The sequence below is a fragment of the Acomys minous genome (genome assembly GCF_964271855.1).
Source record: "Acomys minous genome assembly, chromosome: 6".
Classification (NCBI taxonomy): Eukaryota; Metazoa; Chordata; class Mammalia; order Rodentia; family Muridae; genus Acomys; species Acomys minous.
In genome coordinates this window covers 95,270,569-95,294,023 of record NC_140487.1, presented here as the reverse complement: position 1 = coordinate 95,294,023, position 23,455 = coordinate 95,270,569, and the positions used below count along the sequence as shown (strand labels likewise).

General features: G+C 53.6%; 1 protein-coding gene across 1 annotated transcript; it reads left to right on the top strand.

Annotated features, from left to right (window-relative positions):
* Nucleotides 1-1,277: 1,277 nt before the first annotated feature.
* On the top strand, nt 1,278-22,645 carry IPO13 (importin 13). The gene is made up of 20 exons (XM_084787826.1): nt 1,278-2,177; nt 3,909-4,645; nt 10,598-10,738; nt 10,848-10,989; nt 11,101-11,267; nt 11,449-11,569; nt 11,656-11,803; nt 12,180-12,361; nt 12,436-12,462; nt 12,637-12,771; nt 13,635-13,778; nt 15,315-15,395; nt 15,868-16,005; nt 16,185-16,281; nt 19,036-19,088; nt 21,513-21,579; nt 21,666-21,724; nt 21,831-21,920; nt 22,206-22,387; nt 22,476-22,645. Exons 1-20 carry the CDS (start codon nt 2,094-2,096, stop codon nt 22,570-22,572), a joined length of 2,892 nt encoding a protein of 963 aa, XP_084643952.1. The 5' UTR covers nt 1,278-2,093; the 3' UTR covers nt 22,573-22,645.
* The last annotated feature ends 810 nt before the right edge of the window (nt 22,646-23,455 follow it).

The window sequence follows — 23,455 nt, the reverse complement described above, 5'->3', positions numbered from 1 at the left end:
GCTGTCCTGGATTGGCTCTGTAGACCAGGCTGGCCTTGAACTCATAGAGATCCACCTGCCTCTGTCTCCTGAGCAATGGGATTTAGCAGCTACTGAGTCATTCTCCTCCCCAGGCTTTGAAGATTCTTCAAACTTTTATCAAGTTTCTTTTCCGGTGGTGCACATTTAAAGTCTTTTTTTATGTATACAGTGCTCCAGCTGCACATACACCTGCAGGCCAGAAGAGGGCACCAGATCACATTATAGATGGTTGTGAGCCACCATGTGGTTGCTGGGAATTGAACTCGGGACCTCTGGAGGGAACAGTCAGTGCCCTTAACCTCTAAGCCATCTCTCCAGCCCTTAAAGCCTTGTCTTAATCTGTATCCTCCCCAAAACTTCTGATCCTCCTGATGATATGCCAGCCCATCTCCTACATTAAACTGTGCTCCTGCTAGAAGGCTCTGTGTTGGGAAAAGTTTATAATTAGTGAGGAGAAATAAGTCATCCAGTAAACTTAAATAGTTTAAAATAGTTAAGCTTAAAAAAAAAAAATAATAATGTTTTAGGCTGGGCATGGCATGGTGGTGCACACCGTTAATCCCAGCACTCAGGAGGCAGAGGCAGGTGGGTCTCTAAATTTGAGGCCAGGGTGTCTACCCTAGGATTAAAGGTGGGCGCCACCATATTTGGCAAGAGACTCCATCTCAAAACAAATCAACACACCACAGCAGGCAAAGAACAGACCTAAGGTACAATGAAAAACTTACAAGTTTCCCGTCATTTACACACACACACACACACACACACACACACACACACACACACACACACCTCTGCATGGCCTTTTCCCCCAAGCTAATTGTGAGGCACCAAGTAACTCCTATCTTTTCTCTTCTCTAGCAGGTGCGGATAGTTCACCAACACAAACCGATTCCTTGGCCCGACCATGCCCTGGCAGTGAGCAGAGACCGAACTTGATCCTCTCCCCCGCACCCTCCAGTCCTGACTTCTAACTCCATCACAGGCCCCAAGAATCACGTCTTCGCAGGAGTTGCATTCCTAGACAATATAACTGAACAAAACGGTCTTCTGCCGTAAACCGGGAATAGGTTGGGGCTCCACAGGACCCAAACCCACGTGCTCCAAGCCTATCTCTTCACGAGCCGCCTTCCGGCAGAGTGAAAACTACATTTCCCAAGATGCATAGAGGTAGGTCCTTGCTTCGGGTAGGGGCCCCTGAGTGTGCCGTTCCGTCGCCTGTTCGGGGGCTCGCGGGCTGGCACGAGGACAAGGCCAAAGACCCGGAATGAGTTTCCGCGTAGTTCCGCCGCGCCGTGCCTGGATGTGCTTGGTCGTGCCGGGCCAGGACAGGCGTGGGTGGGGGCCTGAGTTGGTGGTACTGGGGACAGGCGCTTGGGACAGCCCGCGTCTTGCTGAGGTCCCCGCCCCGTCCCGGCCAGGCCGGCCCGTCTGTCAGTCACTGGGGCGGAGGCAGCGACCATAGCGGGGCCAGAGCCGGGAGGCGAACAGATCGCGGGCCAGGCCAACGGAGGGAATCTAGCTCAGCCCCTCAACATCACCGACTCTGCCCCAGACTCACGAAACTACAACCCCGCGCTTCTTTGGACGCCTCCGTATCCTGCGAAGGGCTCTCTCCCGGGTGATCTCCCAGCCCCCTGACCTCATATCATCTAGGAGCTTACCCAGACTAGGGTGTTATGGGTACAGGCCGTTGACCCTGTGACCCCTCACGGGCCAGGGCCTCTGTTTCCCCTCTAGGCCTCCCTCCCCTATGACTTCTGATTCAAGGGACAGAGCTGTGACCTCCCACTAGGACCCTTGCCTGGGAGCACCTCACTGACGCCTCTCTTTTGGGAGCCGCTTCAGCGGGTCCCCTCCAAAGAGCACATCTTTTGACCTCTGCAAACCCCCCACCCACCCTCACCCTCCAAACGAGGTGGGCAGGCCTCGGCAGCCATGCCCTCCCTGGGCATCCCCTCAGCCCACCGTTTCCTGGGTACTCAAGCCGGGGTCTAGCAGGGGCCCGACAGCCAAAGGGCTGGGGCAAGAGAGAGATCAGGGTCCACCTCCCTGCCAGGCAGGGAGCAAAGATGGAGCGGCGGGAGGAGCAGCTGGGGGCTGCAGGGGCTGGAGCAGCCCCAGCCTTGGACTTCACTGTGGAGAACGTGGAGAAGGTATGAGGGCCTTGGGGTGGGCAGTCCAGTGACAGAGCAGAAGTTCTGGGGACTGACATTAACGCTAGAGCTTCAGGCCTGGGCTCAGTGCCCGCTGGGATGATGCCGCTAGAGCACCTGGTATTTACCGTCTCTCTCTTGGGCAGCCGGCTTTGGACAGCAGTGTTGCAGTGCCTAATGGGCTATTTTTGGTTCTCTGTAGACACAGGTCCCCTTTCAGAGAGATTCTCTAGAGTCTTAGGGTGCTGATGGGCCAAGACTTAGGACCAGATTGGCCCCTGACCAGTTCCAGAAGAAAAAGCAGCAGTAGTTCTAGAGGAAACCAGGAACTCACAACACCTGTCTCTGACAGCCCATCCCCCACCTCCACCTTAAAAACCACACCGACGCTGAACCATCCTGGACCTGACTCACTTTGTTCAGTCAAAGGCTCACAAAAATATCTGAAACTAAACCCATCTGGGTCATGTTTTCATTCATCTTCAGAAAAGGGTATTTTCCTTATTGGATGGAAGCCAAACCGGTCCTGGGCAGGCAGGAGTGTGGCTGGCTCCCTTGCTTTGTGCTGGGACCAAGGGGCTTGGCTCTGCTGGCAACTTTTATAGGGCCCTTCCGTCCTCCCTTCCTTACCTGCCCACGTGGCTTTCTGCCATGGCTTCCTTCCAGACTTCTCCATTGCCCAGGCCATCTTTTTTTTTTTTTAATTCTCTTCTTCTCCCAGCATCCAGGGATGTAGGAATATACCACCCCCACCCCAGCCCATGCCCCCAGGGATGAATAGAGAGCCAGGGATACCTTGCTGGAAAGCAACGGGCAGTTAGAGAAACTCATTTATTATTCCTGAGCCTTGCTTGCCCTCGCAGATGTGGAGAATGTATCCCTTCTGTTTCGATTTCTCCTTTTGCATCCCCAAGTGGCTGAGCAAGGGACGGTAGCCATGAGTGGCTCTCAGGGTTACTCCTAGTTGGTTCCATTTAGGGAACCTGGTCCTTGGGGCCGGACAGCGTTGGCATGGTGGCATGCGGTTCCGTGTGCTGCCGGGGAGATGGAGCCATTGTTTTCTTACTGCATGAAGTCTCACCGGAGTTCGGCCCTGGGGATTCGGCCCCTGGGTAGGCACTTGCTTGGGCTGCTTCTGGGCCAAGGCGTCTCTGCTGTCAGTCTGATTGGACACTTACTCTCTGAAGATGTTCCCACCCCTCCCTTCTAGTGTAGCTGTTCCAGGGCTACCTGGCCCAAAGCAGCCCTTCTCAGATTCCCCACTGGCTTTAGTGCCAGCCTCCGGAGTGACCTCGGGATGATCCTGGGGAGCAAATGGAGTTTGCTTGTTGGAACCAATGGGAGAGTCAGCTGTATCTGGAAGGGCCAGGCCCTCTCAGGCTGCTCTGTACTTGTCTCAAGCTCACATTTCTCCCCGTGAGGCCATTCCTTGCTTCTAGGTCTTGCCCCTACATACCTCCCCATGGGAAGAGCCCAGCCCCCCCCATACTTTTGCTGAGAGTCCCTCTGAGAACTCAGTTGTGCTTTAAGAAGAGGATACGAGCATGGGCAAGATGCAGGCTTTCAAGAGGTCAGCCGAGCCCTCGGCTCTCCCTTCCTGCTCACTCCCTTCCCCCTTCCCCCCAAGTCAGGGAGAGGCAGCATCTTGCAGGAGCAAGTCACATCCTCTGTTCTGAGCTCTGGCAGAATCCAGAGTGGCCAGCACCTGCTCAGTCCTCTGCTGTCCTGCAGGCGCTGCACCAGCTCTACTACGACCCCAACATCGAGAACAAGAACCTGGCACAGAAGTGGCTGATGCAGGCCCAGGTCTCTCCACAGGCCTGGCATTTCAGCTGGCAGTTACTACAGCCGGACAAGGTGCCTGAGATCCAGTACTTTGGGGCCAGCGCCCTGCACATCAAGATCTCTCGCTACTGGAGTGACATCCCCACCGACCAGTATGAAAGCCTCAAGGCCCAGCTCTTCACCCAGATCACCCGCTTTGCCAGTGGCTCCAAAATTGTGCTGACTCGGCTGTGTGTGGCGCTGGCCTCGCTGGCTCTCAGCATGATGCCCGACGCTTGGCCGTGTGCTGTCGCCGATATGGTCCGACTCTTTCAGGCTGAGGACTCGCCGGTGGATGGCCAGGGCCGTTGTCTGGCCCTGTTAGAGTTGCTGACAGTGCTGCCCGAGGAGTTCCAGACCAGCCGCTTGCCCCAGTACCGCAAAGGTCTGGTACGGGCCAGCCTGGCTGTGGAGTGCGGGGCTGTTTTCCCATTGCTGGAGCAACTGCTGCAACAGCCCAGCTCTCCCAGCTGTGTGCGTCAGAAGGTGCTCAAGTGCTTCTCCAGCTGGGTGCAGCTGGAAGTGCCCCTGCAGGACTGTGAGGCGCTCATCCAGGCTGCCTTCACCGCCCTGCAGGACTCGGAGCTCTTTGACAGCAGCGTGGAGGCCATTGTCAACGCCATCTCCCAGCCTGATGCCCAAAGGTGAGTTAGTCACCAGCTTCCCAGAGAGGGACAGCTTCACACCCACCCAATAAACATGAACGGAGTGTCTGTCACACACTTTATCCTATATGGGAGACACAAAGAAGGATGCAAAGGAGACACAGCCACCGCCCCCCTCGTCCTCATGGTTGAGAAAGTGAGGCAGACACTCAACAGCTAATTATCTGGTAGACTATTAAAATATTTGCCTGTCGCTAAGTCCTGGCTGCTCTGCTCCCAACCACATTGCAGATCTATTATTTTTGGTTTCTGCTGCTACCACCCTAGTCCCAGCTGTCACCGTCTCTTTTCCCAGACTTTAGCAGAGCTTTCTCACCAGTCCCCTGCTTTTCCCCTCTTGTACCCCTGGTCATCCTGTCAGTCAGAGTGACCTTCTGGAAAAGAGGCTCAAACCTTCCTTTCCTTTCTGACCAGTGGTTTCCTCTGTGTTTTAAGTTCAGCATCGTTAGTGTACCTCTGAACGATGCCTCCAGGAGGCCCACACCAACTTCCTGTCATGTCACTCTGCTGACGTCCTGCGCTTCTCTGCTGTCCTTTCCTGCTCTGTCCCAGCCCCCGAACAGGTGCCTGGTACTTCACCTCTGCCTCCGCTTAAACTCCATCTCACTTCCGTAGAGAAGTCCCCAAGGCTTCTTAAGACCAAGCTGGTCTTTACTGTGCTACCTCAGAGCTCTTAGTGATATTGCTGGTGTCCCTCCCCAGCCTGTAACGTGATCCCCTCAGAATTCAGTGCTCGTGTCCCCATTAGCCACTCAACTGCGAGGACACTGACTCCTGTCATTTTGCTTTATCTCATTGAGCCTGGGAAATGGAATATCCACTAGTTTCTGAGTGGATGGAAAATGGAGTTGCCTGATGAAGGGACGGCTGGAGGGAGAGAAGGCTGGGCGAGCAGGAACACCCCTAGCTTCAGGAACCACGGCAGGCACAGAACCCTAAGGTGGACGGTGCCGCCGCACATTCCAAGACCAGAAAGAAGGTGAATGCAGCGAAGTGTGTGTCTGTCAGACAGCCGCCGCCGGGGACCGGCTGTGTTGCGCCCTGAGCACTGGAGGCACGCAGGTGAAGGTTTTCCTCGTGTCAGCTGCTCACGGTCTGGTGAGCGCACGAGCAGGCAGCTACCATTCAGTGCTGATGGAGAGAGCAGAGGCTGTGGGAACCCAGTGGGGGGCATTTACCTCCGTCTGAGGCAAGTGAAAGCCTTCCCAGAGGAGGTGACAAGCAAGGCTCTGGAGAGTTCGTCAGATGCGTTGATAGATTTGCAGAGGACATCCCAACAGATGAAGGCATCCAAGCGAGGTGAAAGACGTGAAGGAATTAGCGGTGGCTTGTAAGTTACTGCAGATGACTAGATAGCAGGGCTTAAAGGCCAGAGCGGTAGGAGGACCATGTTCAGATCATGTAGGACTTGTTAACCACACTTGAGAGGTTTGGGGTTTTTTTGTTTTTAAGTTTTCATCCTAGAGATGGGTGTAAAGTTGCTGAAGGATTTTATATAGGAAATGGTGTGTTAAGATTCTTTTTTTTTTTTTTTTTGCGGGGGGGGGGTGTTTTTGAGACAAGGTCTTTCTGTGTAGCCTTGGCTGTCCTGGGCTCGCTTTGTAGACCAGGCTGGCCTCGAACTCACAGCGAACCGCCTGCCTCTGCCTCCCAAGTGCTGGGATTAAAGGCGTGCGCCACCACTGCCCGGCTTTGGGGTATAAGTCGGGCTGGAAGAACAAGACTGGAAACCTGACCCTAGCACTTCAGAGGAAGAGGCTTGGGAATCCTGGGCAGAGATGGAGAGGAAAACCGCTGAAGGCGTGTGGAGGAGTGGCTAGTGGCGCAGCCTTGCCAACGGTCATGTCTGCATTTGCATTTCAGAGTTTGTTTACTAAATGTGAGACCTTGGGTAAACCACTCCCAAGCAAAAATTGAGGCAATTATACAAAACATGTGGAGTAATTGTAGTGCTTAGAACAGTATGATGTGCGCAGGGCCATCCCTTGGTATTCAGCAAAGAGTATTTCAATTCCTTGAGCCATGGCTGCTCTTTGTGGGAAGTCAGCAGCACCTATTAATACATCCGTGTTATGCACATGCCACATGCTGTAAAGTAGGGGCTGTGTGTATGATGGGCTTGTCCTTTTACCGTTTGCGGTAAATGGCTAACTTTTTTTGTTTTTAGAAAGAAACAGTTACTGTTGAACTGATTAAAGCTGTTTGCTTAAAGCAAGTAAGAAGTAGAAACTGTTACATTCAGTGGGCAAAAGCTCCTACACAGTGTGCTTTGCCCCCCCACCACACACACACACACACACACACACACACACACACACAAGCAATATGGTTAATTGCTGTTATTTAAAACTTTAAAGGGCTGTGGCTATCAAGGTTCAGTAGTAGTGTAGTATGCATGAGCCCCTAGGTTCAATAAAAACCAACAACGAAAACATTGGTATGAAGGGTAAATAAGAGGTTAAATAACGTGAGGTATTAGCATGGTCGCGGGTTCTCCATAACATCACGTATATTCGTTAATACTGGCTATTGTCTTTGCAAGGACAGTTAGTAAGAAACACCTGGCTCCCTAGCATGAGGTGGGTAACAAGTTCATCAGGGTTCTATTGGCAGCATGAAGCTCAAGTGCTGGGTGGGCTAAGGAGAATTATCAAGAAAAATACCAGGGTGATGTTGGGTATCCTTGGATACACCCACGTTTACCCACCCAGCCTGTCTCGAGGGCTTTAGCAAGTAATAGATACCCCTTCTCTTCTGAACGAATGAGCAAGCAAGGGGCCAGTGAGGGAACCCATAGCCTCCTAGGCACCCATTGGTTGCAGCCCCTTGGTTGCTTAGCAACTCTTCCCATTTTCTCAGCTCTGCTCCCAGAGCTCTAATTGTAGGTCTGGGCTGAGCTCTGTGTGAGTGGCAGCCAAGACATCCCCACAGCCAGCCTCGCTACAGCTGCAGGAGCTGACCATCTTGAGCCCCGCCTCTTGAACCTGCCCTAACCATGGCCCTAAAGTCCTCTCAGGCTTCCTCCACGTGTCTAGAAAGCCCTGAGGTCTCAAGCTTGTTCTGCTTGCTCAGAGGTCTGGAGCGTGTGTGGTAGGAAATCTACACAGGTGGTTTCCCCACGGGTGGGCTACAACAAGCCAGGAGTGGGCACTGGGGTTCTGTCCTGTCCAATCATGTTTGTTATATTTGCCTTAAGAAAGTGGTCTTCAGTGACTGATTCCTGGGTAATCAATCCAGTGTCTTTTGCCTTTCCGGGTGTCCCGGTATCAGCCTTCCCTCCAGCCGTGCTTGCACTCAAGTCATCTTTCCTTTCCTGTTCCTCCACACTTGCTCCTGCTTCCTGGTTCTCTCCTTTAAATCACTCCCCCCTCCACTACCACCACCAAAATACATTTTTTGTTTGTCTGTTTTATTGGTTTGTTTTTCTTTTGGCTTTTTTGAGACAGGGTTTCTCTGTGTAGTCCTGGCTGTCCTGGACTCGCTTTGTAGACCAGGCTGGCCTGGAACTCACAGTGATCCACCTGCCTCTGCCTCCAGAGTGCTGGGATTAAAGGAGTGCGCCACCATGCCCGGCCTGGAATACCTTCTCAGGGTGTTGAGATTTTCATCATAAGGGCTAGACATACAAACCTAGATCTGCACATAAGATCCTCTGCAGGAAATTCTGTCTGGGCCCTGAAAGGGGAGTGGATCTACAGCAGTTAAAGACTTTCTCAGTTTGATCTGTGTCTAAGTTGCTCTTTAACCTTATAGGCTGTGTTGTCCTTGCTTTAGCCTATTTGAAACACACTAAGGGCCTTCACTACCACCCTTTTGTCTGCATGACCTGTCAGGTAGAGGATGCCTCGGAAGACAGTGGTGATACTGTGGAGTTAGCTTCCATTTCAACTGCTAGGGAGCTTATGGGTCATAGCCTTGGCCCCACCCCTGGCTCTTTGTGCTAGAGCTTGGCCTGAAGATACCCATTGTCTCGTGGTGCAGCCTGTGTCAGGATCCTGAGACTGACTGAAGCTGTCCCAGCCGTCTCCAGGCAACATGCCCTAGGGATGTCTCTGAACTGGGGGTATCCTGGTAGGGAAAATTTTTTGCTAGCAGAATCTAGAACGAGGTTGTGGAGAAGGAAGTCAACTTTCCTGGTCTGGCTGCCTCTTTATGTCCTTTCATCTTTTCACTGTGGTCCAGATGGTGTCATCTAACAACTTCCTTAGGGCAAATCCAGGTACCATGGACCCTCCGCCCTCCCCCCTTCCTGCCATACATAGATTACTATGGTGACACTGGTTGGCATCAGAGAGGTCCCAAGCATCTGATCTTCTCTAAGACCGTGGTTTCCTCTACTTCGCCCTATTCCCACAGGGTGGATGGAGTTACCCGCATCTCCCTTGGTGTCCTGGCTTTCTCTGCCTCCCCTGTGCTTCAGCATCCTGACCTGGACATTACATCTCTCTCACTGCACACCTCCTCCTGCTCAGCTCTTAATGACTCCTGTATCTTCAGCTACCAGCTGATGAGTTCTGAATCTATGTCTTGCTCTGACCTCGCCGCTGGGCCTCAGGGTTTCATGTCCAATCTCTCTGAACACTTGTACGTGTACACCTTGTCTGATGCTGAGCTTCACCTCTCAGTACAGTGTTCCTGTCCCCGTCTGCCTTCTCCGCGTCTCAGGAACTTCAGGCCTTCCTTCCTTGGTGGAGGGTTGGCCTTTGTAACCAGCCAGTCTTCTGCTTTGTCCCTTTTACCTGTTGCTCTAAGTTCATCATCTAGGTCACTCCTATCCTGCTGCCACCAGACGCAGGAGCTGGGACGTGGAGGCAGCCCGTGGGAACTGATGCCCTTAGGAGCCGTCACTTCCATCCAAGATCCTCTTTAACAGTGTTAAAGGGTGATATGGCCACCCTTGTCCAGTGTCCCCTGACACCAACTATGTTCCCTTCCGGGGCTGTGATAACAAAGTACCACAAACTGGTGCTTTTGAATGACAGAAAGCGCCTCACAATTACGGAGGCCAGAAGTCTAAAATGAAGGTGTCGGCCAGACTGCGCTCCCTCTGAAACCTGTAGATTTCCTCATGGCTTCTGGTTTGTTGGCAGCTTTTGCATTCCTTGGCTTGCAGCTGCACTGCTCTGAGTGTTTACCTTTCTCTATACTTGGCATTGTCCCACGGTGTCTCTGTCATCACATGGCTGTCTCAAGTCATAGTGGATTAGGAGCACACTTCTTCTAGTATGCTTTTATCTGCAGTGATGCTTTTTCCAAAGTCCTCTTTAACGGGGTTCCTGACATGAGACCCTTGTCCAGTGTCGGGCCATGCAGGTACCTAGGGGTAGAATGCCAACATTGTTTGTGCACAACAGCCTCTGTTGTTCCTAAGCAGCTGTCTACCTTGTTTTTTAAGACTGGGCATCTCACTGGCTGGAGCTCACAAAGTAGGCCAGGCTGGCAGGCCAGCAAGCCCCTAGAATCCTCCCATCTCTGCCTTTCCAGTGCTGGCATCACAAGTACACCCAGCTTTTTTGACATAGGGTCTTGAGATCAAATTCATGATTGTACGACACAGACTGTCTCCCCAGCCCTTCAGCGTACCTTCTAAGGAGATTTTCAACCCAAAACAATCTGTCACGCTCACACACAGAAACGCATTCTCCTCATCCTGATTCCCTCCAAACGTTAACCCATGCCAGTGTCAACTTCCAGTCTTGCTGGAAGCTTTTCAGCCTCTAACTCGGCCTCTCTTGTGCTTCCCGCCCAGAGCTCTCCTGAAGGTCTCTGACCTAATGTCCTCAGCATGGGCAGCATCAAAGCAGCCTTGGCCTCTTTGATAGGAGGGCTTTGGAGGAAGCGGGAGGTGGGAGTGGGGGTTGTACCTTTCTTCTCAAATCTTGTGGGGTTGGGTGAACAGCTCTCATGGGCCACCTTACCTCCTGCCTCTAGGTACGTGAACACACTCCTGAAACTCATCCCGCTGGTGCTGGGACTGCAGGAACAACTGCGACAGGCCGTGCAGAATGGGGACATGGAGACCTCCCACGGCATCTGTCGCATTGCTGTGGCCCTGGGCGAGAACCACTCTCGGTAGGGAGTGGGGCAGCTGCTGGTTGGATGGCAGGGCCTGTGAAAGGTTAAAATCGTGGACCCTAACTCTCTCTCTCCATCACCCCCTCCTCTCCCCACCTCCCTTCAGGGCCTTGTTAGACCAAGTAGAGCACTGGCAGAGCTTCCTGGCACTCGTCAACATGATCATGTTCTGCACGGGCATCCCTGGCCATTATCCTGTCAATGAGACCACCAGCTCCCTCACACTCACCTTCTGGTACACGCTGCAGGTGTGTCTGTGTGACCCATCAGCTGGACTGGGCCATCATGAAAGAAGGTGGGTCATGGGCTTCTGTGGCTGCTGGTGAGGCCGCTAACTCTTTTCCGTGGCTCTCTCTCAGGATGACATTCTGTCCTTTGAGGCAGAGAAGCAGGCTGTGTACCAGCAGGTGTACCGGCCAGTCTACTTCCAGCTAGTGGACGTGCTTCTGCACAAGGCCCAGTTCCCTTCCGATGAGGAATATGGATTCTGGTCCTCAGATGAAAAGGAGCAGTTCCGAATCTACAGGTGATGCTCACAGGCCAACCCTAATAAAATAAGGCAAGAGGTAATAAGCAAGGCCTTCTGACTTCCAGGATGCCTTTCTCTGGCCTTTAGGCAATTTCGCAGGATTATGAGGGCCCCTGGGTAGGCTCCTGGCTTATGTTAAAGATCCAGGCAGTATAAAAGGCCTTTATGTGCTTTTCAGGGTAGACATCTCAGACACGCTCATGTATGTTTATGAGATGCTGGGGGCTGAGCTGCTTAGCAACCTCTACGACAAGCTGGGCCGTCTGCTCACCAGCTCAGAGGAGCCCTACTCCTGGCAGGTATGTCCCAAACCTGATTCCTTCTGCCCTCCATAGCTTGCTGCACCCTTCTCCTCAGTCACGCCAGTGGCACCCTCTTTCCCCAGCACACAGAGGCCCTGCTTTATGGCTTCCAATCCATCGCGGAGACCATTGATGTCAACTATTCTGATGTGGTACCCGGGCTCATCGGCCTCATCCCACGGATCAGCATCAGCAACGTGCAGCTGGCAGACACTGTCATGTTCACCATTGGTGAGACCTGCCATCCATCCATCCATCCATCCATCCATGAAGCATGGCAGGGCTTCAAGGTCCTGTCCACCCCCACCCCACCCCTCAGTCAACACTGCAGCCAACTAGCCCTCCTGGCAAGCTTTGGGCTCCCTTCTGCAGTGCACTGAGCTGCATCTCAGTGATGCTAGTTTGCTGTCAGTCAGACAGAGGAGCAGCAGTGCTGGGCCTCTCTTGAGTAATCCTTTTCTGCTTTTCAGCAGTGAGGCTCACGCTAGAGCATCAGAGTCTCTGCCCACGCGGTCCTCTAAGCACTCTGGATGTCCTGGGGCTGTAACTTATCCAGTCCTAAAGTCTGGCCTGCCTCAGTGAGCCTTCTCTTTTCCCTTCCCTGTAGGAGCTCTGTCTGAGTGGCTGGCTGACCACCCCGTCATGATCAACAGCGTTCTGCCCCTCGTGCTACATGCCTTAGGCAACCCCGAGCTGTCTGTCTCTTCTGTGTCTACCCTCAAAAAGATCTGCCGAGAGTGCAAGTATGACCTGCCACCGTACGCTGCCAACATTGTAGCTGTCTCCCAGGTATGCAGGGCCCCGGGTGGTGCCGGGCCTCAGAGTGCCCTGCTCCACGCTGACACGTTGTTCCCTGCCCGCAGGACGTGCTGATGAAGCAGATCCACAAGGTGCGGCCCAAGCTTTCTAGGGGACTTGGTCACCCCTAAACCCTGCCTTTCACCTTCTTCTCCTCCCCATGTATCTCTTGTTCTTGGTTCTTGTAACCTTCCCCAAGAAGCTCGTCCCTCTTGTCACAAGCAGATGTGACCAGGATGGCCCATCCCTGTTTTCCACTCCCACAGACAAGCCAGTGCATGTGGCTAATGCAGGCCCTGGGCTTCCTGCTGTCAGCCCTGCAGGTGGAGGAGATCCTAAAGAACCTGCACTCACTCATCTCGCCCTACATCCAGCAGCTGGAGAAGCTGGCGGAAGAGATAGTGAGTGAGCTCTGGGGACCTGGGCAGCGCTGGGGCTCGGGAGCTTCCCTGTGTGCGCCTAGGGGTGGACGCGTGGGAACTGGCACTGTGTGCGCCTAGGGGTGGGCATGTGGGAACTGGCACTGTGTGCGCCTAGGGGTGGACATGTGGGAACTGGCACTGTGTGCGCCTAGGGGTGGGCATGTGGGAACTGGCACTGTGTGCGCCTAGGGGTGGGCATGTGGGAACTGGCACTGTGTGCGCCTAGGGGTGGACACGTGGGAACTGGCACTGTGTGCGCCTAGGGGTGGACACGTGGGAACTGGCACTGTGTGCACCTAGGGGTGGACACGTGGGAACTGGCACTGTGTGCGCCTAGGGGTGGGCATGTGGGAACTGGCACTGTGTGCGCCTAGGGGTGGGCATGTGGGAACTGGCACTGTGTGCGCCTAGGGGTGGACACGTGGGAACTGGCACTGTGTGCACCTAGGGGTGGACACGTGGGAACTGGCACTGTGTGCGCCTAGGGGTGGGCATGTGGGAACTGGCACTGTGTGCGCCTAGGGGTGGGCATGTGGGAACTGGCACTGTGTGCGCCTAGGGGTGGGCATGTGGGAACTGGCACTGTGTGCGCCTAGGGGTGGGCATGTGGGAACTGGCACTGTGTGCGCCTAGGGGTGGGCATGTGGGAACTGGCACTGTGTGCGCCTAGGGGTGGACACGTGGGAACTGGCACTGTGTGCGCCTAGGGGTGGGCATGTGGGAACTGGCACTGTGTGCGCCTAGGGGTGGGCATGTGGGAACTGGCACTCAGGTCTGGTGTTGAGAGCTGGCCCCTAGGCTGGGCCTGGGAGATCCAGAGCTTGATTGCCTTCTCCCCGTAGCCCAATCCCTCCAACAAGCTGGCCATTGTTCACATCCTGGGGCTTCTTTCTAACCTCTTTACCACACTGGACGTCAGTCACCACGAGGATGATCACGAAGGCCCTGAGCTCCGGAAGCTGCCAGTGCCGCAGGGACCCAACCCAGTAGGTGACATTGTCTTTGCTACTCCCTTTCCTCATGGGAATGTCTTTGTCACTCTCCAAGTTTGTGGGTAATGTCGGTGTCACTTCCTAACCCCACAGAGGTCAAGTATTTGGTCCTTTGACCCTCCACTTCCTATGTAGCCATGCCATTGCATCTCTCATCCTGTAGATGACATTTTCCTTGTCCTCAGCCCAGTTGGGGTGTTGTCATTGAGGTTTATTTGTTCCCCACCCCCAAGGGAAACTGGAATTATCTTTTAGTCCCATTGAACTGTGTTACAGCTCGTGTTCAACCCCGTCTCTTTTGGGCCTCCCGCTTCCTCGTTCGCTGTCCCTTATAGGCACTCAGGATGCTCACATGTCCACGTGTAGTCATTCTTGCCTTCAGGTTGCCCCCGTTGAGAGGAAATTCACAGAAACAGACCTCTGCAGAGCAGAGTGATAAGCACTGTGCTGACGTGGCACGGGTTTTGGGCTGACCGCTTTGCCTTTTTGTTTTTGTTTTTTCTTTTGAGACAGGGTCTTGCTAAGTAGCCCTGGCTGGCCTAGAACTTGCTGTGGAAATAAGGATGGCCTTAAGATCAGAGATCCTCCAGCCTCTGCCTCCCCGAGTGCTAGGATCAAAGGCATTTGGAATTTGACGGTCTTGTTTTTGTCGGGTTGGAGATTGAACCTAGGGTCCTGAAAATGCTAGGCAAACATTCTGCCACCAGTCTACATCCCCAGCCCTTGAGGTGATCTGTACGCTCTGGGACAAGCCTCGGCTTCCCTCGCAAAGCTGTGGCCACTGGGGCCTGCGGGTGCTCGACACAGGACTGCTGGTGCACAGGAGGCTTGAGTGAGACAGCTTGGCAGACAGCAAAGTTCTGCACAGATACCAGGACTGCACTGGTCATTGCACTTACATGCCATATGCCTTCTCCTGGGGAAAAAAAAATGAGGCCAGGGACACCCTGCTCTCAGCTCAGATCCACACCTCAGCTTCAGTTACCATTTAGGCTCTTGGCCAAGCCTGGGCCACCATCATCCCACAGAGCCCCCTCCTCTTCTATGGCAGTGATCACTCTGCCTTCCCTATCTCCCAGGACCTCAGCCTGCTCTCTGCTCTGCCATAAGCTGCCCATATCTACGCATCCCGTGGGGCTCCCTACCCCTCCTCCGTTTGGTGAGAGAGCATCTCCTCCTTAGGGGCTAGCCCATTGCTTTGGTTTTTATTCTGAGCAGAAATGGGTAGAGAATGACTTGTTCTGTTGTCTTGTTTTGCTTCGCCTGCAAAGCTTATCACAATCTTATCAAGGGCTAAGGATGTCTCTGCTTTGCAGCGCTGAGTCCTCCTCTCAAACGACCTGCAACTCCAGATAGTCTTCTCTGTCATTCTTCGGGGGCCAAGCTCACCGTTTCTTGACCCAGGGGTCCTACGTAGCAAATCCTCAGTGTGTAGTCAGGGGTGATGGATGAGCCTGGCCTCCAGCCTCCTGCCGCGTCGGCGGGAAGGTGGTACCCGTGGCGGCGCCTCACACCTCCCTGTGTCTTTAGGTGGTGGTTGTGCTACAGCAAGTCTTCCAGCTCATCCAGAAGGTGCTGAGCAAGTGGCTGAACGATGCCCAGGTGGTTGAGGTGAGCCCCGACCCTCTCTGTTCCTCGGCTGACTTGGGCTAAAAGTACCAGAGGAAAAGATTGCTGCCTAGCCCCAATAAGGGGAGAAGGCTCAACACTGACACAAAAGCAGATGGGTGTTTTGCCCCCAGCCCCCACCTGCCACCTCCCCTGTATCACAGCAGTGCTGGGGGGAAATGATAGTGATGTCAGGACCAAGTACAGATGTCTGTTGTAGCATCAGAAACCTGGCTTTGGTCCCTTGTGAGTTGTGATTGCGGTTGCTCTTATGTCCCCTGAGAGGAAATGTAGCGGGAGTCAAGTGACAAGGTTTGAGCCTGGGCTCCTTTGTGAAGAGCCTTTTGCCCCTTCTTTTCAGGCTAAGAAGAAGTTGCTTGGTTTGCAGGCCTTGGCCAGACTTCTGGGTAAGGGTCCTTTCTCAGGCCTCCCTCCCATGACCTGCTGACAAGGGTCTCTCTGCTCTCCTCCTCAGGCGGTGTGCGCCATCTTCGAGAAGTCTGTTAAGACACTGCTGGATGACTTTGCCCCCATGGTGCCACAGCTCTGTGAGATGCTGGGTCGGATGTACAGCACTGTTCCCCAGGCCTCTGCCCTTGACCTCACTCGACAGGTAAGCCATCTGCTTTGGGCAGTAAGTGCTCTGGGTGTCACCCTAGTTAGAGACCTGACTCTGGGTTGGGAGTGTGGCGGATGCTTGCCGTGGCTGGGGTACCCACCTGTGTTCCAGGGGAGTTGGTCTGTCCTGGTGAGGCGGGCCTCAGCTGACCAGCACCCCCTGCTTTGTTGTAGCTGGTCCACATCTTTGCTCATGAGCCTGCCCACTTTCCCCCAATAGAGGCCCTCTTCCTGCTGGTCACTTCCGTCACACTCACTCTCTTCCAGCAAGGTAAGTGCCCATCAGGGTCTCTGCCGCTGCGTCCGCTTCCTCCACCAGGAAGCCAAAGCTACTCACTCCATTCTCGGTCCCCTGGCCACACGTGGGACTTGATGGGAAACTTTGGGGATGAGGTGCAGCACAATGGTTATCTATAAGCAGTTGGCACTTCACGTTGAAGTGGGTAAGATGGTGAACGATGTCTTTTACAGCCTGCCTGCGCACCGGGCCACCCTGGATATTGGGGGGCGCTGGGCTCAGACTCTGAGGGACTTGGGCCATGGGTCTGGCTCATTGCTTTTGGGATGTAATGAGAAGTTGAAGGAGCATGGGCTTCGAAACAAGGTAGACCTAGAATCTAAGCTCACCACCACCAAACGAGTTGTGTGACCTTGGGCAAGTCACGGACCTGTGCTGAGCCTGGTTTCCATATCACTTCAGGCATTCTGGCTCCTTGGGTCCTGGCTTGGGCTTTTGCATATAGAGTACTCAAAAGCACCAGTTCCTTTTCCCATGTCAAAGTTTAGTCCTTTCTGGGGCCCAAAGAGCCTTACGGGTGGTCCCAGTCCCTCTTTCTGCCGCCCTCTGTCTGAGAGAGTTGGAAACTGGCCTTCGGGCTTCCTGTCTAACCCAGGTTCTAAGCTGACACAGAAATGATGCTATTCTCTCAGCCCTGTAAGCCTAACCTGGATTTGAGCTTTGAAGTCAAGCAGAGGTTTCAGCAGGGGCTCAGAGGCCCAGAGTGCTCCCATCTCATACCATTAGTGTCTGGTCCCTTGTGGGCCATGGAGCACATCCACTTGTGACTGTCCTCCACTCCACCTCGCCCACTCCTTGTTCCCCCTTTCTGGATGAGTCCTCATGATCTTAGGTCTGTTCATCCCTCAGTGGGCTCACTCCTCACCTTCCATGAGCTCTTAGTTTAGGCTCTGCCTCACCTCAGTTAACTCCATAAACTCCTGTGTGCACACCTGCCCTCTCTCCAGTCCATCCAGCATACAGCAGTCATTGTACTCCATAAAACACTAATATGATCGCTTTCCTCTCTGACCTAAAAGCCTTTCAAATGCTGCCCATTGCCCTCAGGTTCTTGTCACATTCGCATAGGACCAAGCTCTGGTGTATCTCTAATGCTCTCTCACGAGGGGGGCAATCCAGCCCCACTGACTGACTCTATCCTTACTATGCCCTACGTGAACTCTGCCTTGCTCCTACAATTGAAAAGTGCTATGCCCTTGACTGGGCGAGCTCTCACTCTTTCGTGTCTTAGTCAGGAGGCAGGCACTTGTCCTCAGACAAGTGAGTCTGAGGCAGGCTTGGGCACCTGTAGCTATGTGCTAAAACTGCATCATACTTAGACTGCTGATAAAGCCCAGGGCACAAAGTGAGTAACCTCCACGTCTGTCTCTCTTCATAGACTGAACCTCTAGGGCAGGATTGCATCTCCTCTCCTGCATTCCTTGTATGAGGCCAGTCTCAAACACTGTTGAGTCAGGGAGGGCTCCTGCCTTCAGAACCTTTCTCCCACACTATCTGGCTGAAGCAGGAAGGCCCACACACTGTACTCACTCTTTTACTGTACGACCCAGGCATATGGCACATCAGACCTTTCCAGGACCTGAGTAGCCCAGACTTGAGAGTTGAGAGGATCGGCCTTAGGGAGTGGCTCCTAGGAGCCTGGAGAAGGAAGCGAAGGAGAGATCATGTGTCACAGGTGGGGGGACAGAAACCTGTGGCTTACACAAGATCACACAGCTACTCAGTGGTGTCTCAGGCACGGGCCTTTCCACTGCACCCTCCTGAGAGTGGAGGAGCCCAAGCAGGAGCTGCGGGCGCAAGCCTTGCTCATGCCCTGGAATGGTCAAAGCTGAGGCAGGGATGGCCAACATCGCTATTTGTCAGGGTTATTGGTTGTCTTTCTGGGCAGGATGGTCTCCCTACCTGTTTTGCTGTCCCAGTTTCAGGCTTCCTCAGGCTCTAACTTCCTGCTGGGTCACGGGGTGACATACTGACTGGTTTCCCATTTTGGTATGTCCAGATACTGGGAGCTGTCCTCAGTCCTGAGTTTGGCTGTCTCCTAAGTCTTTGCCGTATGGAGGGGACTTTGCTGGGATAGCACTCTCCTTCATGGCCTCACGATACAGTTTACTCTCCAGGCCCTACTGATGACTTGACTGGCCAGCCTCCTAGCACCCAGGGCCCCACCCTACCCTAATAGGAGTTCTTTAGTTCAAGCAGACAACAAATTCTTTCCTTGGCCAGACCAAGAGCCCCAAGGCCATAAGACCAAAGGGGACACTTACTCAAGCTCTCATGCCCTGGACTTCCCAGGGCCTGCAGCCAAGCCTTAAAATGAAGTGCCACAGAGCAACCTGCAGCCACTTAGATGGTGGTGACAGGGAAGCATATGCCAAGCAGCAGTGTAGGGCTACCCCAGGTGATCAGAGCTAGACTGTTTCCTCAGCTCTGTGGAATCTAGAATTGTCTGAGTACCAAGAGATGACTGTGGGGCCTGGGCTGAGGTGGAATGGGGAGTAGGTGGAAGGCCCTGAGGGAGCTGGGGCAGGCCCGTCCTTCACTCTGCCGTCTCTTTCTGTTGGGCTCTCCCAGTTCATGGTTTTTGTATGTTTTGTTTCTTTATCTTGCTTCCTGCTGCTCATGTGCCCCCACGCTGTCTCCTGCAGGCTCTCAGTCCCACATAACTATATGAGGTTGAGTTGCTGTTTGTATAATTTTTTCTTAAGTTCCATCTTTATTATATTTTAGGGCCCAGGGATCATCCTGATATTGTTGATTCATTTATGCAACTCCTGGCACAGGTGTGTTTTAGTTTTATTCATTCACGTTCTGTTCTCTCTCTTTCTCTTTCTCTTATGTTGAAATTCAATTTAAGCCTATTTTTAGCTTTCTGTTGACAAATTTTTTTTTTCTGTTCAGTTGAATAGAGTTTCTTCATCTGTTTCCGTGGAAGTTGACAACCCAACACCCCCCTTTAGTGCCCCTTTGCCTCAACTAGCTCAGTCACCCTCAAAAGACCAGAGAGAGGCTGATCCTGAAGGGAGGGAAAGGAAAGGGAGGGGGTGGAGACTGTACCCAACAGTTCCTGTGTGGCCAGCTTACCCAGAGCCGTCAAGGGTAGGGCTGAAGTGCAAGGGCCTGGGCTTCACTGTCCCCGTGCTCCCGCCGGGGACTGCCTGCCTCAGTGCTCCCAGCTTGCTCCTAAGAGGTAGGCTAGGAGAAGCTCCAAAAAGCAGAGCTCAAGGTGAAGGAGCTATGTGCAGCCCAGGGTCCATCTGGTGGAGAGTTCGTTCTGCCAGACGTGGGGTGCAGGCTCCACTGTGAGACCTTAGCAGGATGTGCTTGTGTCTGGGCTGTGACCTTATTTTGTATGTTTGGAGTCTGGTTTCAGAAAGGAACAGAAGTTGTCTACTGTAAGTGGGATGTGCACTGTGCTGGACACTGAAAAAGGTGTGAGACTGATGTGCTGTGTGATGAGGGTGGCCCTTATGTTGTACGAATGTTGACATGTGACTTGTTAGACAATTGATGCACACTGAACATGGATATGTGTTGGCAGTGTGTGTGTGTTCGTGTGTGTGTGCCCATGTGCCTGTGTGTGTCCGTGTGTGTGTGTGTGTGTGTGTGTGTGTGTGTGTGTGTGTGTGTGTGTGATGGTGGTGGGGTTTGGACTTAAGAGATGAGTTGGTTTTTGGTTTTGGGGTTTTTTTGTTTTTTGTTTTTTGAGACAGGGTCTCTCTGTGTAGACTTGGCTGTCCTGGACTCACTCTGTAGACCAGGCTGGCCTCGAACTCACAGCAATCCTCCTGCCTCTGCCTCCCAAGTGCTAGGATTAAAGGCATGTGCCACCATGTCTGGCCGAGAGATGAGGTTTTGTTTGTTTGTTTGTTTGTTTGTTTGAGACAGGGTTTCTCTTGTAGCCCTGGTTGTCTTAGACTCCCTTTAGAGACCAGGCTGGCCTGGAACTCACTGAGATCGCCTGCCTCTAACTTGCAAGTGCTGGGATCACAGGTGTGCACCACCGCTATGGACAGGTGGAGGTCAGTGTGATGAGTCCCTATGAGTTGGAAGGGTTCTGTGAGTTGGAATAAATGGGATATCTTTTTGTTTACTCATCCCACAGACATTTGCTGAGCTTGTAGTTATGCTGTGACTCTAGATAAGCACATACAGTGGTGTGGTTCTTGCTGTCCTGGAGCCTCCAGTCTGGTGGGGATGGGGCAGAGGAATGAAGGGGGGGGTATTCTGGCCCTAGATGGGTTTGCGTGTGAGTATCGTAAGGGTGTGTCTCTAGCAAGAAGGCTGTGGGGATGCTGGAATGGCGCACTTGTGGGAGAGGGCTGCGAGTGTGTGGATGGTTTGGGATGTGTGAGGGTTGGGTTTGTGACTGTCGTGAGCGTGCTGTAAGTGCAGAAGAGCATTTATGAAGGTATGGCAGGGCATTTCGAGTTGGGGCACATGTAGGGGTGTCTGCACCGGAATAAGCATGTGGGTATCCATGAGGGGTCGGAGGGTGTCTATGTTGTGTGCGCTGGGGGCATCGCTGGAGAACGGCAGTGTTTAAGGAGTGCTGGAGCTGTGCCGAACGTCCTCTGTAACTCAAGGATGTGCTGACCGTGTGTGGTAGCACTTGGGGCAGGCCATCTGCCCTCACCCTTCCATCTGCTACCCCATGGCAGCAGTGGCTCCTAGCATGGGGGTGGCTGAGAAGGCGCCCCAACAGAGTGTCCTGTATTTCTCTTTGAGGAAGAACTGAGAGAAAATGAAAGGAATTCAGGGAGGGGTGTGGGAGTGCAGTGCTGGGCTGGGGTTCAGTCCAACTGCCAGCTCCTCTTCCTGCCACCCTTCCCACACACCCAAGGGGCGTGCACTTCTCTGCCATTCAAAACACAGTAGCCTCACCTCAGGCTGCCTGGAGCCTTTGGGAGAGGGAGAAGGGAAGCTGTTTGCTTAGGGAGTGATTGGGACCTAAATACTCTTCACTAATGGTCCCTACCCACAGCTTCTCACACCTGTGCGTTCAGGTACACCTACTTGTACACTCAGCATCCCTGGGGCAGCTTCTCACTTGACTGAACTCTGGGGTGATGGGGGTTCCTCAGAGATGTCTGGGTGGCATCCTGTACCCATGTTTCGTGAAGTTAGGAGCTGGTGATGGCAGGTGACGGGGAGGGATGGTCCTTGGAGCCGGCTGGGGCTGGCCTTACCAGCTCCACCTCCTGCAGGCTTTGAAGCGGAAGCCAGATTTGTTCCTGTGTGAGAGATTGGATGTCAAAGCTGTGTTCCAGTGTGGTAAGTGGGGCCAAGTGGAAAGGCGGGCCTGGGCTTCCCCTGCCACTGCGAGGCCCCTTCTGACTTAACCTCCACTTCTCCCACAGCTGTGCTGGCCCTCAAGTTCCCTGAGGCACCTACCGTCAAGGCCTCCTGTGGTTTCTTTGTGAGTCCCACGCAGACCCTTGACTCCCCTTGGGACTCAGATGGTAGGGGCGTGGTGTGCAGGGAGAGGTGGGGAGGAGCTGGGTTGACAGGCTTCTCTTCTGCAGACGGAGCTACTGCCTCGGTGTGGGGAAATAGAACCTGTGGGGAAAGTGGTACAGGAAGATGGCCGCGTGCTGCTCATAGCAGTGCTGGAGGTGAGCTGGAGTAAGTGGTGGGTTGGGTGTGGGGAGCTCTTCCCTGCTGAGGCAACTGGGATTGCGGGGGAGGGGCGAGTCTTGGGTTTCCTAAGCTCTCTGACTCTGTTTCTCCCACGATTAAATGTCTGAGCATTGCTTGCCACGAGGATCAGCTAGCTCTCAAAAGACAGTGCTCACTTACACAGCTTGGCTATGGATGTGCCCCAGAGAGCCCGCAACATGTCTAGGCCTCCTTGCTACATAGGAGAAAGGTCTGCTGTACTGAGAACCCCTCTTCCTCAGGCCATTGGGGGCCAGGCCTCCCGCAGCCTCATGGACTGCTTTGCCGACATCCTGTTCGCCCTGAACAAACACTGCTTTAGCCTCCTGAGCATGTGGATCAAGGAGGCACTACAGCCACCTGGATTCCCATCTGCCCGGCTCAGCACTGAGCAGAAGGACACCTTCAGCCAGCAGATCCTCCGGTGAGCAGAGCTGGTGTGGGCCTGAACCCGGGTATGGAGGTGCCGGTGCGGCAGACGATGCTAATATACTCTCCCTTCCCTCCCCCAGTGAGCGGGTGAACAAGAGAAGGGTGAAGGAGATGGTGAAGGAGTTTACACTACTGTGCCGGGGGCTACATGGCACAGACTACACAGCTGACTACTGAGGGACACCTGTGTCCCACTCACCCCTTCACACCCTTTCCTACTCCCAAAGAGTAAACTGGACTCTCACTGCTGCCTCTGCTTCCTTTCTGCTTCCACCATCGCCTAACTGGACCCAAGCTTGACGGAAGAATGGAAGGATGCTTGGACCTAGGCCTTGATTAAGAATAGTGGGGAAGCCAGGTGTGGCGGCAGACACCTTTAATCCCAGCACTCGGGAGGCAGAGGCAGGCGGATCGCTGTGAGTTCGAGGCCAGCCTGGTCTACAAAGTGAGTCCAAGACAGCCAAGGCTATACAGAGAAACCCTGTCTCAAAAAACAAAAACAAACAAACAAAAGAATAGTGGGGACACAGAATGGGTGCAGTTGCACACACCTTTAACCCCTGCACTTGGGAGGCAGATGCAGGCTCATCTCTGTGAATTCAAGGACAGCCTGGTCTACACAGTAAGCTCCAGGGCAGGATGTCCAGAGCTAAATAGTGAGACCCTGACTTCAAGCAAACAAGGCAGAATGGTGGGAACACCTAGCTCACAGGGTAGGCACTACTGCCCAAGCTGCCTGGCCTGAAACCAAACACTGCCCTCCCTTGCTCCCAGGATGAGAGACTACTGTAGCATCCGTAACCCACAAATGCTCCTGTTAGACTCTTGCAGACATTTAATCTACAATGCTGAATCCTGGGTCCCTGGTTCTAGGCCAAACAAAGGCTGACCCCATTCATAGCTACCTAGTGTTCAGTAGAAAATGGGTGAGGATAACCTAGTGGTGTGGCACACGCCTTTAATCCCAGCACTCAAGGCAGAGGCAGGTGGATCTCAATGAGTTTGAGGCCAGCCTGGTCTATAAAGAGCGTTTCAGGACAGCCAGGGCTACACAGAGAAA